The 18,985-nt window shown below is 47.3% G+C and overlaps 1 protein-coding gene across 8 annotated transcripts in view; it reads right to left on the reverse strand.

Moving 5' to 3' along the window:
* The window catches only part of PPP1R12B (protein phosphatase 1 regulatory subunit 12B), a 282,648-nt gene that overhangs the window by 177,561 nt on the left and 86,102 nt on the right, over positions 1 to 18,985 (reverse strand). For all 8 annotated transcript variants that reach the window (XM_038748884.1, XM_038748882.1, XM_038748883.1 and 5 more), the window contains exons 2-6: positions 17,185 to 17,315; positions 12,385 to 12,503; positions 9,594 to 9,753; positions 1,356 to 1,500; positions 277 to 351 (exon numbers count right to left, since the gene is read on the reverse strand). In XM_038748884.1, coding sequence (XP_038604812.1) covers positions 277 to 351; positions 1,356 to 1,500; positions 9,594 to 9,753; positions 12,385 to 12,503; positions 17,185 to 17,315 — 630 coding nt within the window. The remainder of the gene's footprint in view (positions 1 to 276; positions 352 to 1,355; positions 1,501 to 9,593; positions 9,754 to 12,384; positions 12,504 to 17,184; positions 17,316 to 18,985) is intronic.

Below are 18,985 nucleotides of genomic sequence, written 5' to 3' on the forward strand. Positions count from 1 at the left end.
AAGAATTCAAGGACTTTTGTACGTTTAAAAAGCTCCAGATGGTCAGAGGTTTCCAGCCTATCTTGCCATAATGAGGGAGCGTCAATAGAGGAATTTTGGAGTTATTTTTTCTATCAGGCTGTCTGATGGCTCCCAAGGAAACCAATTACTGCCTCAGGAATGCAGGCATGGCCATTTTGGTTCGCTGAAGAAACAGGAGGAGGGCGAACGTTTGTGATCTTCTTAACGGAGTATAACAATTCTGAAAGGCTTAAAAGGCACTGACCAGCCACTCACCATGTTCTGCTTCTTCTGAAGCATCTCCAAGTGCTCCACAATTCCCTCATCGGCTATGTCAAACGGCGTCTGGCCCTGGTGGTTGCAATGAAAAGGCACCGCACCCATTAGAAAATAAAAAGCTCCTGGAGACAGGTGCACGCTGACCTGACTGTGAAGAAAATTCCCCCTTTCGAGAGAGCAAGTCATCCCAAATGACTCTCCTTAGAAGGAGACACTGGGCAAAGAAAAAGGGCTCCACTTTGTACCAAGTCCTAAAAACAAATTCAGGCTCTGACAGCTCAGGAGGGGGACGAGACCAGGACCAAAGCCCTTTATAGAAAGTGACTTTCCTTCCCAATTCTCTGAAATTCAAATGTGGGAGACAGCTGGAAGCTACAGTCAACTGGAGTGCTCCTGCTGGGCTGGGAAGGGGATATCTCAGGCAACTCCAAGTTAGGTGGAATGTCTGTTTTCCATGAGACCCAAGGGGATTTGTTTTCTTCTAAGAGTTTTGAAACTGCTTGGCCTGAGCAACACACTCCCTTCGGGCTTGGAGATGCAGACACACAGAGACTTGCAAATGATGTTTTATTTAAAATCGCTCTGCAGACACTGGAAATCAGTTTGACTCTAATGCTAGTCACAACTTTAGAAGCATCATGGCGTAGTGGAAAGAACATGGGTTTGGGAGTCAGAAGACCTGGGTTCTAATTCCGCTCTTCCAACTGTCTGCTGTGTGACCTTGGGGAAGTCACTTAACTGCTGTTGGCCTCGGTGGCCACATCTGTCAAATGGGGATCCAAACTGGGAGCCTGACGTGGGACATGCACTGTGTCCAACCTGAATAGCTTATATCTACCCCAGTGCTTACTACAACGCCTGGCACTTAGTATGTACTTAAACAGCATTAAAAAAAAAACCCCAAAAAACAAAAGAACATTTTGAATGATTTTTCTTTTCATTCAGAGGGGGAGACATCATACAGCATCGTTCCAGTTTCCCCAAGCTGCCTGTTAACACCAAGGGGGATCCGTTGGGTAAAATAACCTCAAAGGTCAAAGCTTACTCCCCTGCGGCCTACGGAGTTTAAGGCTCACCAGTTTATTCCTGATATCCATGTCGCAAAGTGCTTCGGCCAAGATGGAGCAGGCCTCTTTGACCCCCCAGTGGGCAGCAGCGTGGAGTGGAGTCCAGCCGTCATGATCTTGGACGTTCAATTCATACCCAGCCTGGATCAAGAGCCTGGAGTAGGGGGAACAAGAAGGCAGATTGTTAGCTCTTCTGCATCACAATATTCTACAATGCCCTGCCAAGTGACTGCCTACTGGTGCTAAGCAATATTTGACGGAGACACGACTTCAAAGGAAGAGTTTAAATTTCAGAGTCATTTATTAGGGGCCACTATTCGACTGAATCTTTACCAAGTAGGTTACTTCCACTAAAAAGTCACAAGGCAATTGCCGGGCGCCCCCGCATTGTTCCATTCAAGTGAAAAGCGCTGTGAGGTGTGGGCCGCTGATTTTTCCCTGCAGAAGGGAGGCAAAGTGGGATTTCAAGGCCTTGAAGACCTCTGGGCAAAAAAAAGGTTTCTGCTCTACTCTCCCAGTGGTCTTTGTTGGGGCGAAAATAATCACAAAAGGCTTACGGATCAGATAATTAGAAGGAAACAGAAAACACTGGGACCATATAGAATCAACACCCAGGACCCCATAAAATCGACCCTGGCAGCAACAGCAGCACTGTCCCGCATAAGCATCTACTTTATCGTTAAAATGGTGACCGCCAAAGTGAAGAAATCTTTACTTCACCGAGATTTGACCCAACTCTGGTTCACATGAGGCTCCCTTGGTCATATCCACAAAAACGTAGATATTTGAAACTCAACTCCATCTACCCCGTAGCTTGTTGTGAGCAGGAAACATATCTACCAACTGTTAGACGAACTCTCCCAAGTGCTTAGTACAGTGCTCTGCACACAGTAAGCGCTCAAAAAACAGCACTGATTGACTGATCTCCTTGTGATCTGTGGCACTCCACTGCCTAAATCAACGCCTGCTGCGGCAGCAAGATACAAGTCAACTGTCAGAAAAGGGGGCAATGAGATGCTCCTGCGATCAGGATTCCTGCGCACCCCCAGAAAAGTGGGGCCGATCTGGGATTTCCGCCATCCGGGTTCAGGGCCTGCTGTGGAGTCTTTCGTCGGGAATAACGGACCGTTCCCACTGGGTCCTAACCCTTCCTGAGCAGAGAGGTTGACTCTGGTGCCAGCCGTGTGCATGGCATCATTCACCCTTTCTCTGCCCTGCCAGGTTTCTGGTTGGGGCAAGGAGGGCAATATGCAAGCAGGCGGGCGATGCTTTCGCTACCCGACGGGAGATTTCCTTTGTGGGAATGTCTGCACAACAAGATCGACAGCATCTCTTCGGGTGAGAACTGTGCCAGTTTACTAGGACGGCCCGTGGTCCACGAAACCTCCCACATCGCTCTTGGAATGGCAGGACCTGATCTCACTGACCTGATCCCAGGCTGGAGATTGTAAGCCCGGTGTGGGTAGGGATCGTCTCGATTGCTGAATTGTACTTCTCAAGTGCTTAGCACAGTGCTCTGCACACTGTAAGGGCTCAATAAATACAAGTGAAATTTGTACTTTATTTGTATACAAATAAATCCCTGCTCCTCCACTTGTCTGCTGTGTGACCTTGGCTAATACAAATACAAATACAATGACTCTACCTCAGTGCTGCGACTGGCTCCTCCCTTTAGCCTGGCATCTGTCTGAAGGACACCCTCCATTCCACCAAATTTTCATTCATTCAATCGTATTTACTGAGCGCTTACTGTGTGCAGAGCACTGGACTGAGCACTTGGGAAGTACAAATCAGCAACGGATGGAGCCGGTCCCTACCCAACAACGGGCACACGGTCTAGAAGGGGGAGACAGATAACAAAACAAGTCGCCAAGTAGACAGTAAAGAGAGACCGCTTTCCAGGTTTTTCACTTGGGGTGCTGGGTGCCCTGCCCTTTCAGGCAATCTTCACTTAAGCGCTTAGTACAGTGCTCTGCACACAGTAAGCGCTCAATAAATACTATCGATTGATTTACTCAAAGTCTCATCCTCCCCAGCAGAGCGCTGGGCAACTTGGCCCCTTGGCCAAATCAACATGAGTCCCTGATTCCTCCCTGAACTGGAAAAAATACAGCGTTATTGACAAATCATGTATAGATCTGGGGCGACCCCCTTAATTCATTCAATCGGATTTATTGAGCGCTTACTGTGTGCTACTGTGTACTAAGCACTTGGTGGAGAAATGGCATGGCGTAGTGGATAGAGCACAGGCCTGAGAGTCAGAAGGTCATGGGTTCTAATCCCTGCTCCTCCACTTGTCTGCTGTGTGACCTTGGCTAAGTCACTTCGCTTCTCTGTGCCTCAGTTTCCACATCTGTAAAATGAGGATTGAGACTGAGCCCCATGTGGGACAGGGACTGTATTCATTCATTCATTCAATCGTATTTATTGGGTGCTTACTGTGTGCACAGCACTGTACTAAGCGCTTGGGAAGTACAAGTTGGAGCCAACCTGATTTGCTTGCATCCACCCCAGTGCTTAGTACAGTGCCTGGCACATAATAAGCACTCTGCACACACCATTATCATGATTATTTTTATTTATTGAGCAACTACTGGGTATGCAGGGCTCTGTACTCAGTGCTTGAGAGAGTATGATACAAAAGGATAGGAAGATATGATTTCTGCCCACAAGGAGCTTGCAGTTTACAGAAGTATCCTCCGCAACCTAGCCCCTACCAGCCACAACTGTACAGAGTTCCCTACCATTTCAAGTTTTTCTGTAAGCTCGTTGTGGGCAGGGATTATCATCATCATCATCATCAATCATATTTATTGAGTGCTTACTGTGTGCAGAGCACTGTACTAAGTGCTTGGGAAGTACAAGTATGTCTACCAATCCTTTCATACGGTACTCTACCAAGTGCTTAGTATAGTGCTCTGCACATAGTAAGCGCTCCAGACAGACGGCTGATTGATTCTCCCCCTTAATGGCCCCTTCCACTATCCTAAGAAGTCATTTCACCTTCTCAAAACACAGAACCCTTTCTTCACCAGTGAAGTGGTACAAGAGCAAATCACCAGAACAATAACGGTCCTCTTTATCCCACCTGTTGTTACTCCATTATCAACCAATGGCATTTCTTGAGCACTTATTAAGTGAATCAATCAATCAATCGTATTTATTGAGCGCTTACTGTGTGCACAGCACTGTACTAAGCACTTGGGAAGTACAAGTTGGCAACATATAGAGACAGTCCCTACCCAACAGTGGGCTCACAGTCTAAAAGGGAAGAGCATTATGGCTTTAATTAGGGATCTTATTCCCTCCTTCCTCCTCCCAGTGTGCCTGGGATAAGGCTCTGTGTCCAGCTGGGGTTTAATCTGGGCTTCAGGTTACCAGCTTTAAGTTCATTTTTTTTTTTAATTGTATTTGTTGTTAATGGTATTTGTTAAGCGCTTACTATGTGCCAGATACCTCTCTAAGCACTGGGGTAGATACAAGATAGTCCTCTCCCCCTCGTCCCCCTCTCCATCCCCCGCATCTTACCTCCTTCCCTTCCCCACAGCACCTGTATATATGTATATATGTTTGTACATATTTATTACTCTATTTATTTTACTTGTACATGTCTATTCTATTTATTTTATTTTGTTAGTATGTTTGGTTTTGTTCTCTGTCTCCCCCTTTTAGACTGTGAGCCCACCGCTGAGTAGGGACTGTCTCTATATGTTGCCAACTTGTACTTCCCAAGCGCTTAGTACAGTGCTCTGCACACGGTAAGCGCTCAATAAATACGATTGATTGATTGATTGATTGATTGGTTAGACAAAGTCCCTGTCCCACGTGGGGCTCCCAGTCTGAACCCCTCTTTATGGATAAGGTAACTAGGTCACTGAGAAGTGATGTGACTTGCCCCGGGGTCACAAAGCAGACAAGTGGCAGAGCCAGGATTGGAACTCAGGTCCTCTGATTCACCGGTCCGTGCTCTTTCCACTAGGCCACCATGTTTTTCTAGTTTAGTCTTAAAAACCCCAGGCAAAAACCGGGCATTAGCTCCTAGAGCGTCAACCGCTCATGTCTCCAAGTCACGATGGAAGGAACCGTGGGCCATGTCTAGTAATACCCTGAGAAGCAGCGTGGCTCAGTGGAAGGAGCCCGGGCTTGGGAGTCAGAGGTCATGGGTTCTAATCCCGACTCCGCCACTTATTGGTTGTGTGACTTTGGGCAAGTCACGTCACTTCTCTGTGCCTTAGTCACCTCATCTGTAAAATGGGGATTAAGATTGTGAGCCCCCCCCGTACTTGTACATATCTATTCTATTTATTTTATTTTGTTAGTATGTTTGGTTTTATTCTCTGTCTCCCCCTTTTAGACTGTGAGCCCACTGTTGGGTAGGGACTGTCTCTAGATGTTGTCAACTTGTACTTCCCAAGCGCTTAGTACAGTGCTCTGCACACAGTAAGCGCTCAATAAATACGATTGATGATGATGATGACAACCTGATCACCTTGTATCCTCCCAGCGCTTAGAACAGTGCTTTGCACATAGTAGGCACTTAACAAACGCCATTATTATTATTATTATTTGCAAAGCACATAATAATGGGAGGATACAAGGTGATCAGGTTGTCCCACATGGGGCTCACAGGCTTAATCCCCATTTTCCAGCTGAGGTAACTGAGGCTCAGAGAAGTGAAGTGACTTGCCCAAGGTCACACGGCAGATAGGTGGCGGAGACCAGATTCGAACCCATGGCCTCTGACTCCAAAGCCCGGGCTCTTTCCACTGAGCCACGCTGCGATACATAGTAAGCGTTTAACAAACACCATCATTGTTTTTATTACTATTATCCACTGGAAAGTGGAGCAGCATGGTGTGGAAAGAGCCCAGGCCTAGCAGTCTGAGGTCCTGGGTTCTAATTCCAGCTCTGCCACCTGCCTGCTGTGTGACCTCAGGCAAGTTGCTTAACTGTCCTGGTTCTCAATTTCCTCAAATGTTAATTGGTGGATTTAGAGTCTACTCTCCCTCCTACTTAAACTGTGAGCCCCTGTGGGGGCCAGGGACTGCATCCGACTTGAATAACTTGCATCTATCCCAGGGTTTACGACACTGCTTGACAAATAGTAAGGGCTTAACAAAATAATAATAATGATGATGACAGGAGCATCCATAGCTCTGCACACAGTAAGCGCTCAATAAATACGATTGATTGATTAGAAAGGAAGCCAAAGACGTAATCCATGCCTTCAGGGTTATTAGATTGTGAGGCTCCAAAGGACTGTGTCTAATTCCCACTTATAATAATAATAATGGCATTTGTTAAGCACTTACTATGTGCCAAGCACTGTTCTAAGCGCTGGGGGGAATACAAGGTAATCAGGTTGTCCCACATGGGGCTCACAGTCTTAATCCCCATTTTCCAGATGAGGGAACTGAGGCCAGAGAATTTAAGTGACTTACCCACAAAGTCACACAGCTGACAAGTGGCAGAGCCGGGATTAGAACCCATGACCTCTGACTCCCAAAGCCGTGCTCTTTCCCAAGATTCAGTAACAACAATAATAATAACAGTAATTATGGCATTTGTTAAGCACTTACCATGTACCAAGTACTGTTCTAAGCGCTGGAGTAGATACAAGGTAATCAGGTTGGACACAGTTCCTGTCCCACAGAAGGCTCACAGTCTTAATCCCCATTTTACAGATAATAATAATGATAATAATAATAATAATAGTGATGATGATGGCATTTGTTAAGCGCTTACTATGTGCAAAGCACTGTTCTAAGCGCTGGGGAGGTTACAAGGCGATCAGGTTGTCCCACGGGGGGCTCACAGTCTTAATCCCCATTTTACAGATGAGGTAACTGAGGAACAGAGAATTTAAGTGACTTGCCCAAGGTCACACAGCTGACAGTTGGCGGAGCTGGGATTTGAACCCATGACCTCTGACTCCCAAGCCCGTGCTCTTTCCATTGAGCCACGCTGAGGTTGCGGCACTGATAAATTAAGGGACTTGCCCAAGGCCATGCAGCAGAGGCAGGATTAGAACTCAGGACCTCTGACTCCAGGCCCCGGCTCTTTCCACTATGTCATGCTGAGTACAGTACAGAGTTCTGCACCTAGTAAACTCTGAATAAATATTATTACTTTTCCTCCTCGTCCTCCTCCTCTTGCTCCTTTTTTCAAATCAGGGCTTCCGGCCTAATCTTGTCCTGTCCCTGCATCCCTCAGGGGAAGGAGAAAGGTACTGTGGGAATAATAATAATAATAATTGGCACTTGTTAAGCGCTTACTATGTGCAAAGCACTGTTCTAAGCGCTGGATTTCAACACTCCTTAAAGCAACAGGCAGGAAACCCTTGCTTCAGCCCAGCAGCCTTTTACCTAAGGTGTGTCATCCTCTTCCTTGCCCAAACTGAACCTGGGAAGCCCATTCAAGAGCGAGGCTTTTCGAGTCAATTAACCGGGGTGTGCGCCTTCAGACCAACAACTATTACCGCAACGTATTTCATGAAGACAGTGCGGCTAAATTTACCAAGATCAGGTGAAACACAGAGTACGAAGACATTTTACGAGATGCGCCGCCTCAGTTTTACCGCTGCACCTCATTTTCACGGCAGCCGCGGCGTAATGAGTGGAGTGACGACACAGTTAAAGGAAAGAACCAAAGTCAAGGAAAAGAAATTAAAGGCAACGTAAAATAATTCCAAATTCCCCCGGCAATTCCAGGTCTCTCCTCCACCAAGGGATTAAGAGAACTAGACTGGCATATACAGCCGGTTCCAAACGACCATTCTAGACTGTGAGCCCACTGTGGGGTAGGGACTGTCTCTATATGTTGCCAACTTGTCCTTCCCAAGTGCTTGGTACAGTGCTCTGCACACAGTAAGCGCTCAATAAATACGATTGATTGATTGATTGATTGATTGACCACGATACACAAAATCCAGAGAACGGTCACAGCTTAACTGATTGCTGTGCTCAGGATGCGGAAGCCCTGCCTGGCGTTCTGGCCAACCAGTGCAGGGAATTTCATAGCTTCCCAGCCCTCTCCTGCCCTGCTCCATCTCATTCCTGCTTTGTCCTATTGTGAACGGTTTTTCAGCCACCTGCACCCTGAACTTAGCATCCCCTTCTCTCTTGCTCTCCCGTGCCCCAGGGATGGAAATAATTTTAAATCCATCTTAGGCTATGCGGGCAGCCACGACTGTTTAAAGTCGCCCACCCCTGAAACCCACCAGACTCCTCACTGAGGCTGTTTCGAGCCATGAGAGCCCTCCCCGGCATTACCGCGGCTGCTGGCGATCACAGAAGTCCTCACTGGGGCTGTTTAAAGCCACGAGAGCCCACCCTACCCCTCTCCCCCCGGTTCCCCTTCAGAGCCCCACCACCCCTTGAAAATTGAGGCTGAGACCAACCGGGACTGGGTGGGGGCAACAGGATGGGCTGGAAGGACGTGAAGCTAACCATCCTCGCGGAAATATGAATAAAGACCCCAAAAATGAACCCATTACCTGATCAAGGAGCTGGGGATTCACGGGAGGAAGGTGCCCAGTCTTGCACAGAGTAAGCGCGCAATAAATACCATTGAAAGAATGAATGACTGAGGGGCAAGAAAAACCCTAGGATCGGAGGAGGGGAATGAACAGGGCTGTGAAAGTTTTACTTACCTTTCAGGGCTTGATCAACCTGACCGGGTACATTCTCGAACAGAACCTAATAAATTGCAAGCAGATTCGTGGGAAAAATGCACCCCACGATACAGCTACATTTTAGAGGACCATATAATAATAATAATTGTGGTATTTGTTAAGCACTTATTATGTGCCAGGAACTGTATCAAGCGCTGGGTGGATATAAGCAAATCGGGTTGGACACAGTCCCTGTCCCACACGGAGGCTCATTGTCTTAATCCCCATTTTCAGATGAGGCAACTGAGGCACAGAGAAGTTAGGTGACTTGCCTGAGGTCACGCAGCAGACAAGAATTAGAACCCAGGTCCTTCGGACTCCCAAGCCCGTGTTTAATCCACTAGACCACGCTGCTTCTCTTCTGAGGACTGTTACGGCTGCACCGTGGCATACGCCTGCACTTAAACTTGCAACCCAGAATTCAAAGGCTGGAAGGAACCCTGAGTTGTCCCCTGGAATGGGCCTGCCACCCCTGAGCAGGAACGCCCATGCCAGAGATGCCAGAGAGGTGCTCTGCCAGGATAAACGATCAGCTCTGAGTCACAAGCCTCACCACCAAGGCCGGGGGAGCTCACCTGAGAACCTCCGAATAACCCTTAGCAGCAGCCACGTGGAGGGCCGTGGCACCCGTTCGAGCCTGTTTCACGTCTTCGATTTTCCCACTGTTGAGCCACTGGCGGGCATCCTGCAGCATCTGCTGCTCTTCCTCCTTCCGCGACTGCTCCAGGTCAACGCCTACCGAAATCCAACACCCCAGCGTGTGAGGAGGAGAAGGCCACCGAAGGGAGAACTGGCGGGGCGGTTTTCTTACGTTAAAAAAAATCACCTACACATAACTGCAAACACAGGTTCGGTCATCATGATGAATTGCTTTGAAATGCTCTCCAGCTGAAATATTAAGGTGATTTACCATCACCCGAGGGCCCAGACTTTTTTTTATGGTATCTGGAACATGCTTATTAGCTGCCGGGCACTGTACTGAACGCTGGGGTGGATGCAAGCTAAACAGGTTGGACACAGTCTATGCCCCAGTCTTAATCCCCATTTTTCAGATGAGGTAACTCAGGCACAGAGAAGTGGAGTGGCTTGCCCAATGTCACACAGGTGACGGAGCCAGAATCGAAACCCAGATCCTTAGGATTCTCAGACCCACTGGGCTACGCTGCTTCTCTACCCCAGTTATCACGGAACCTGACAGTTCATCGTGGGCAGGGAATGTGCCTACCAACTCTGTTGCAGTGGACTCTCCCAAGCGCTTAGTACACTGCTCTGCACATAGTAAATACTCAATAAATGAGAATTATTCTCAATTATTATTATTTTACAATTATTATGTTATTATATTATTATTATACAATTATTATTCTCAATAAATGAGAATTATTATTATTTCAAAAGAGAAGCAGCGTGGCTCAGTGGAAAGAGCACGGGCTTTGGAGTCAGAGGTCAGGGGTTCAAATCCCGGCTCCGCCAATTGTCAGCTGTGTGACTTTGGGCAAGTCACTTCACTTCTCTGGGCCTCAGTTACCTCATCTGTAAAATGGGGATTAAGACTGTGAGCCCCCCGTGGGACAACCTGATCACCTTGTAACCTCCCCAGCGCTTAGAACAGTGCTTTGCACACAGTAAGCGCTTAATAAATGCCATTATTATTATTATTATTAAATGCCCTTGATGACGATAATAAGGCTGGAAGCACACACTCCATTAAGATCCTAAAAATACAGAGAGGGAAATTCTACTTGAAGGTAGGGCCCACAGAGATAATCTTCCCTAATCCAGCTACGGCAGAACAGAAAATCCACTATGATTTTATCAAAGAAATGTAGTTGGAACAAGGGGAAAGCAGAAACGTCTTTCAGGATTTTCCTGAGGATCAAGGCAAGTAACTCATCCTACTGTTACTTCCCAAAACCTGGCCACATAAGTAAGGAATGTGCCTGCAATGGGGAGCAATGCTCCACTGACCCATAATTCCAGTATATTAAGCTCTGCAACGATGAATCAAACTGACTTCAAGATATTCCATTACCAAGGGAATTCTGTCGAACTCTGAAAATGTTGCACTGGGGACGTTATCTGGGAAGATTTCTTTGGTATTTCAAATCTCGAACATAAACACACCCGCAGTTCTGCCAGAAGGCACGTTTCCATTTGACATTTTGGAGAGCACGTGACTGCAGAATTAGGGAACGGTCTTCCTACACGTGTCCGTCTGGCTACCTCGGGACGTGATGCCGGAACAGATGGCAGCGGGCAGGTTTCAGGAAGGACGCAGCCCCCACGTTAGAGGAGAACCGGGTGTAAGAGAGTAGGAGTACCTACTCCACAGGCCACGGAACGGGCACTGAAGGGGCAAAGCCAGGGCTTCACCCCTACAACTCTGGGGCAGCAGAGCGGCCAGAGAAACTCACTCTGCCCGCTGAAGCTGCAACGCGGCTGAGGCTGGAGTCTCCTCCTCCTCCACCACCGCTGCTGCTGCTGTCTTAAGGGTTTCTCCTGCCCTTATCAGGCTCCGAGACCAGGCGGAAGAGCCCTCTCACCCTCTCTGGCCTTGGTTCCCCACGAGGACAAGCTGCCTCCCCTCCGATCCACCCAACTAGCCTGGGGACTCTGCAAAGGCCCTGTCCGGGTTAGGGCCAGGAGCTATGGTGGAGGCCATTTAAACCTCATGAGCCCGAACAGGTAGCGCTGGAGCCGCTGCTGCCCAGCTGGCGATCCAGGCCGACGCATGGAGGGGAGGCGGGAGCCCCGCAGAGTCCGAAACAGTCACCGCAAGAGCTCTGGAGCCCCAGTTCCCCGCCTCGCTCCCATAGGCACTCCCCTAGGCGGTCACCCCCTTGGGGCTCCTCTGGTCCAGCCCCAGAGCCTGGTCGGGGTAAGGAAAACTTCAGTAGAGGAAGAGGAGATTGCATGGCAGGGAGGCTACGGAGAGGCAGGGTGGAAAACAGGGTGAGAGGAACAGGCTTCAGAGAGTTAAGAGGCCAGAAGGCCGCCATTTGGGGACTTGTCAGCCCTTGTCGGGTCTCATCAGAGATGTGGGATGAGAGAGGATGGGAGTCCCATACAAAAACCCACGAGGGCAAACCCCCCCCCAATCATACTGGGCGTCTGTGGTTTTGGGATGTCAGAATGGCATTTGCCCCTTTTTTGCTCGAGTTCTGAACAGGACCCACAGGATACATCTGGGACATCTGGGTCACTACAGCTGCCACCAAGATCTAACCCTCCTCTATCCTACTCAGTCACAAATCTCCCCTACAAAGGAGGGTATCACGTCTACAAAAGGTCTGAAAGTGTGCATTACCCTCATGGCTGTTCCTTTAATCTCCAAGCCCTTCAATGCTCACCACCAAACTGGGTTACCTTGCTTCTTCACTTGCTCCAGCAGTAGGTCCTTCATGGCTGCTTCTTCTGCAAGGTCGGAAGGGACCTCACCTTCATTATTCACAGCAGCTACGTTGGCTCCGTGGTTTAAAAAATACCTGGACAGACAAGACACAGGGAGCAGTGTTACTTTGGACGGTCTGAGCTCAATTTTCACTGACGCACCAGAGTCCGGAGCAAGATGGGATTTCCGAAAAGACCCTGAGTCACGGCATTCCTCATCCTGACCGATGGTCCGGCAAGCCAGGGTTCCGACTCTGATAGTGGCACCAAAAGGTGCTTGAAGGGACGGCGTGGTGACTGAACTCCTTCACTTCCATCCCCTGATTCAGGACATATCTTCCACTATCCCTAATAATAATTCACCCTGATAATTCACCTTGGACATATTACCCTAAATCTATCTAAAAGCTTCTTGGGCCCTGTAACTTTTCCAATTTTTCTCCCCTGTTTTGGTCCCCTTATCCATACGATTTATGAACCTATATTTTTGATCTCCACAACTCTCCATGGATGAAAATTTCCACCAGGCACTGTACTAAGCGCTGGGGTAGAGACAGGCTAATCAGGTTGGACACAGTCCGTGTCCCTACAATGGACTCACACTCTTCATCCCCAATTTTTTGGATGAGGTAACTGAGACACAAAGACGTTAGGTGACTTGCCCACAGTCAGACGACAGACTAGCGACGGAGCTGGGATTAGAACCCAGGTCCTTCTGGCTCCCATCCCCATCCTCTATCCTGATCTAAATAATAATAATAATGATAATTGTGGTACTTTTTAAAGTTCTTACTCTGTGTCAAACACTGATCTAAGTGTTGGGGTAGATACAAATTAATCAGGTTGGATACGGTTCCCGTCCCCACATTGGGCTCACGCTCTTCAGCCCCATTTTTTCAGATGAGGTAAGCTGAGGAAGAGCGAAGTTCAGTGACTTGCCCAAGGTCATACGGCAGACATGTGGCAGAGCTGGGATTAGAACCCAGGTCCTTCTGACTCCCAAGCCAGTGCTCTATCCACTAAGCCACGCTACTTCTCAATTTTCCTAGCATTACGCTACTTTGACACAATAACGCTGCCATCAAGGAGAGGCAAATATGTGTAGTACATTTTTCTTTCTCTCTTGTGATAACGGATGAGCCGTAGCGAGCTTGACTACCACCTTTATACACACACAAACACAACACACACACGCACACACACACACAAATTAGTGCATCAACTGAGATAACCTGGACAGCATCTCAATGCATTTGCAAGCCTCCTGATTGAAGACTGCTAAGTTTCTTCTGGGCAGGAATCGGATCAACCAACTCTATTGTACTGAACTTTCCCAAGTGTTTAGTCCAGTGCTCTGCACACAGTAAGCACTCAATAAATACCACCGATTGGCTGAATATAGTTTCTGGGATAAGCAAGACCCAGAGAACACAAAAAGGACGGGTCCAGCTGGTGCTGAATGTTACCTGCTGGCAGAAGAAGTGACTACTCGGATTTGGAGTGGCCCATTTTCCTTCCTGAAATAAAGTCACAGCGAACTCAAGGGCCCCCCTCTTCCACATGTACCTTTCTCTGACCCATCCTCTGGGGACTCAGTACAGTGCTCTGCATACAGTAAGCGCTCAATAAATACTATTGAATGAATGAATGCCAGAAAACCAGTGAACCTCCTGTAATCAGTCAGCCAATCATATTCACTGAGCTCTTGTTGTGTGCAAAGCACTGAACTAAGCACTTGGGAGAGTACTCTAAAACAATAAACAGTACAATATAATAATAAACAGCAACAGTAAACAATCTTGCAACACCACCGGAAAACAAAAGTTTGGGCTTTAAGCTGGCACTTCCACTTGAAAAAGCACAATTCCCATCAGCCCGTGAAACCCTGTCCACCTTTTTTTTCTGGAACACTCATAAAGACATCCAAAAGCAATCCAGCATAATAAATATGGCCTTTGGAAGCAATCTCATTACCAATTTGTCATTTTGATGGTTTCTGTTTCAGCAAGGGAAAATCAAAATATGTTTAGGATCACCGGCTCTGAACGCATTCCAATAAACCGGAAAGCCACAGACTGAATTCTGTTCCCTTGGGCTGGTCTGCCTCCTTCGGGATTAACCACTTACTTGGAATGAGAAGGGTCTGCCTTTGAGTTATCGTTTGCTAATCGTGAACTTAAATTAGGGAGAAAGAGAAAGACAAAAACTGCGAACTAAAAATGTATCTCTGCCTTCGCACAAGTCTATGTACACCAAGGAAAGGAAGAAGGTGGTCACCGGGGAATTGCAAAGGAATAAAAATTGATCTTAAAGACCATCTTTAAAGAGAAAGCTGAAGAAATAAAGTTGAATTTTCACTCCTCCCCACCCTTTACAGAAGGTTTAGATTTAAACTTTACACTCTTATTGATAGTCACACACCTTTCAACAAAAACTAAGTACCTTACAAAAAAATTACCTGCAAAGCTTTACATAAACCATGACTGATTTATATTCCCCCAAAAAACACACACACAAAAAACCCCCATGACTGATTTGTATTGACCAAATCAGTTATCTGTACCAAAGTGAGTTTTTTTTTCCTAAAAGCTGGCCCCAAATAAATAGGCAAACAATAATGACCAGGACGCCTGCTATCGGAACGGCTGAAGAAGGGAAAATTCACTATAATTCTGCAGGATGTTCAGGATGACTGGGAGAAGGACAGCCGTGAATATAGCTATTCATCCAAGCTTAGTAACAATCTAGGCAAGGAATGGCACAAAATTCATTCAGTTTGGTATCAGTGTTTGTCTCAAAATAGACATAAGCTTTGTTGGGTTTTTTTGTTTTGTTTTGTTCTGCTATTATAAATCCGCTGACAACTTTCTCTTACTTATTTGCAAGACTTCCCCAAAACAATTCAGGAAACCAAGGAGTCCTCTGCTGCTTAGTTTAAAAAAAGCCACTGGGGCTGTTCTAAGAGTGGGGATTGAGAATGCCTGTTTAAAATCTCCCTTTGTGCTCAGTTTCCCTAAGGAAAAGGAGAAAAGAAGGGACTTGAAGGAGGATGCCAGTAGAACTGTTCCCAATTCTGAGCATGCAATCACTAGGTCTGTGGGAAGAAGAACCATAAGGAAGAAAGGTGGCTAAATGAAAAAAAAAATTTGCCTGCTCAAAAATCACTTTAAATTCCTTCTGGCCAAGAAAACTACATTCTCCTTTGAAATATCGGTGAGAGTGTATAGTGAATAAATGAGAATTGACCAAACTCTTAGTAGAACTCAGTATCTAAAGGAAATGCAACATCGGGAGCTGGCATCCCATGGGCACTCCAGAGAATAAAAGGATTGAAGCTACCCCTGCCAGACTGGAAACTCAAAAAGGGGTAATGGAGAGGTGGCTGATTTTCGCTCAAGTGGAACAGAGTGCAGGACCCAAGAGCGAAGAAAAAACCTATTGTTGATTTGTTTGTCTTGGGTTCCATCCAACCCCCTTGGCAGACCAAGCAGTCTGGCCAAACCTGACCAGTGCGGCCCAACCGTTCACCGACTCCAACTCTCTTTTTGTTGGGCTCCCTCCTTTGCGACCCCCAAGCCATTCTCCCAAGCGCGGCAGAAAACCCGACGTCACAGCAAATCCCCCGACACACTTGAGCAAACAGGATTGTGTGAAAAGGGAATCCCAGCACCTGATTTGGTTAAAAGAAGCCTTCCCCTGCTCATGCTCTGAACAAGAAGCATGCAACTATAATAATAACTGACAGTTATGGTAGTTGTGAAGCACTCATGATGTGCCGGACACTGTACTAAGAGCTGGTCCACTGACCCCCACATGGGGCTCACAGTCTTGATCTTCATTTTACAGATTGAGGGAGCTGAAGCACAGAGAATTTAAGTGACATGCGCAAGGTCGCGCAGCAGACAGGTGGAGGAGCCGGGATTAGAACCCAGGTCTTCTGATTCTCAGGTCCATGGTCTTTCCATTAGGCCACACTGCTTCTTCTAATTCCCCCAGAAATGTACGGTCCAACCTGATTTGCCTATATCTACACCAGCACTTAGTAGAATGCCAGGCACACGGTACATCCCACTTGGGGCTCACAGTCTAAATAGGAGGTGAGAACCCTGGAAGTTAAGTGACCTGCCCTAGGTCACGCGACAGATAAGTGACAGAGACAGGACCAGAATCCGGGTCTTCTGATCCCCACACCCTTTCCACTAGACCATACTGCTGTCCGGCGATTACACAGTGTAATTCAAATCATATTAGAGGGACCCTCAAAGAATCAAGGTGACATTCAAACTGCCCATTTTCTTTTTCACTGTGGAATCTACTTTGTCACAGATGGACACTGACCGTTTGCTCCTTTGCAAGGAGTTAGGGTTCTCCCGTTTTGAAAACGATTACTTCCAACGGTGGAAGCTCTGCGCCCTGTGAAAATCACCCACTGGGTCAGTTTGCTGATGGGCCCACATAGGCACTGTATAGGGGGATGGCTTCTAAATGGTGTTGTTCAAACCTACTTGCCTTAATTTCCTCCCTGAAGTCCTTCGGGATAATGAGCTATGAACCAGAGGAGCCCTTGAATAGAGAATCAGCCCAGTCTCTGAGCCCTTTCCGAAACGGCTGTAGACAGGGTGATTTTTCCCCCCTAAACCAAAGGGAGAGCATGCTTATGATCTTTGCTCCTTGTGGTTTGCGGGGGTCCGGGCTGCTCGCGTCCCGGGGGCTAGGAGTGGAGGGGGATTTGGGGCTCAGGCCGAGACAAAGCATGACATGCTGAAACTCACTCACTCTGCTAGGTTAAGATAACCACAGGAAGCCACCGCATGAAGGGGAGTCCATCCCTCATTATCTTGCTGGTTTACATTGGCTCGATTCTCCACTAGGAACTTCACCATGTCCAGGTTCTCATCGATGCAGGCCTAGAGAGAGAATTTGTAAGCAAAAAGTAAACTTCCATTTGCTGTGTCCTGGCTCAGCGCTAGCAGCCTGGCCCTTCACGTCTTACCCTCCCCGCCTCTCCAAAGTAGGGCCAGGAGTGGAAATCAGACAATCAATCGATGTTTTGTTATTGAGCGCTTACTACGTGCTGAGCGCTGTACCGAGCACTTGGGAGAGTGCAGCACAAGAGTTGGTAGACACGTTCCCTACCTACAGCGAGATTCCAGTCTAGAAAGAGCACCTGCGAGACCCTGGGTTCCCCAATGGTGGGGGCGCGGATGCCCGGATTCCTCAAAAGCCCTGAATGCCGCACATTTACAGTGAGGTACCAACATCCCAACTGGGGTCAAGTTCAGCTTCATCAAAACTTAGGAAAATCAAACATAATTACGCTTTCCTTTCTCACACGGTGCCAGTTTAGTTTGATTATCTAAACTATTTTTTTTCCTCGGGTTGGGGATAATTGGCTTCTTTCCACTGTGGGACATTTTGATGAGATGAAAAAAAATCAGAAGACAGAAAAACATTGCGCGTTCTGAAGTCAAAGCACGGTAAGAAACTCATTATCAGCAAAATGTAGAACAGAACGTCCAGTGGGAGCTTTAAATATATTCCCTTTGCCATTACCAATAGCTAGCTTCACAATTACCTCGAATCTGAGTTATCAGAACTGGGCAACATTTATTTTCAGGTTGCTACACCGAAAACCCTGACTGATAAAACATGGAGCAAGCATCTGGTCATCTGAGATTTGAAACAACACGGGCTGGGTTTGGTTTGTTTTAATATATCTAGCTATTTGTACAGACAAAGAGCTGGGTACAGATTTACACGTACACCCCGATATATGAAAATAATCATTCCAGTGTGGAATACCATGCCCAGCTGCTGAAAAGCAGGAGAGATCTACGTATGGCAGAGGGTTGGTGGTGAAGCAGTGAAGGAGGGATAGAGGGAAAAGGGAGTTCAGTCTGGTGGAAAAGGTGCAGACTTATGTGAGGGGAGGGTTGGAAGGGAGGTGGGAAAGGGTGTGATAGCCTGGAATAGGGAAAATTGGGTACAGAGGCCGGAGGTTAAATGGGGGAGAGGACAGGGACCGTCTCTATATGTTGCCAACTTGCACCTCCCAAGCATTTAGTACAGTGCCGTGCACATAGTAGGGGCTCAGTAAATCCCATTGATTGATAATAAAATCAGATCTAATCTGTCTTTAATTTTTGAAGGTAACTGACTGAAGGGGCCGCCCCGTCTGTGCATGTAGTTGTGGCTGAAAAGGCCAGTACACACCTGACATTAATAGAAACTGTGAACAAGGAGCCAGCTCCTTGCAATGCCGATGTGTTTGCCCCCATCCAGGCCTGTCCTGTTTTTGGGATCGCCTCTTGATATTTCCATCTCGTAGCCTGACTAGGAAGATTCTGGGTAGGACCTTGCCAGCAGCAAGATGTCTCAATCACTTCCTCAGTCGTTCTGGAGGTGATTACGATGGGGTCTTTGAAATCTAGGGGTATTTTTCAGACGATCACTATAATTTATTGCACACTTACTGGGTGCAGAGCACTGTCCTGAGTGCTTGGGAGCGTGCAATAAAATTGGATTGGGTATTCCATATGTTGAGGAAGAGCTGGTGAAGGTGTCTGAATTAGGTTCA

The sequence above is a fragment of the Tachyglossus aculeatus genome, chromosome 7, assembly GCF_015852505.1.
Source record: "Tachyglossus aculeatus isolate mTacAcu1 chromosome 7, mTacAcu1.pri, whole genome shotgun sequence".
Classification (NCBI taxonomy): Eukaryota; Metazoa; Chordata; class Mammalia; order Monotremata; family Tachyglossidae; genus Tachyglossus; species Tachyglossus aculeatus.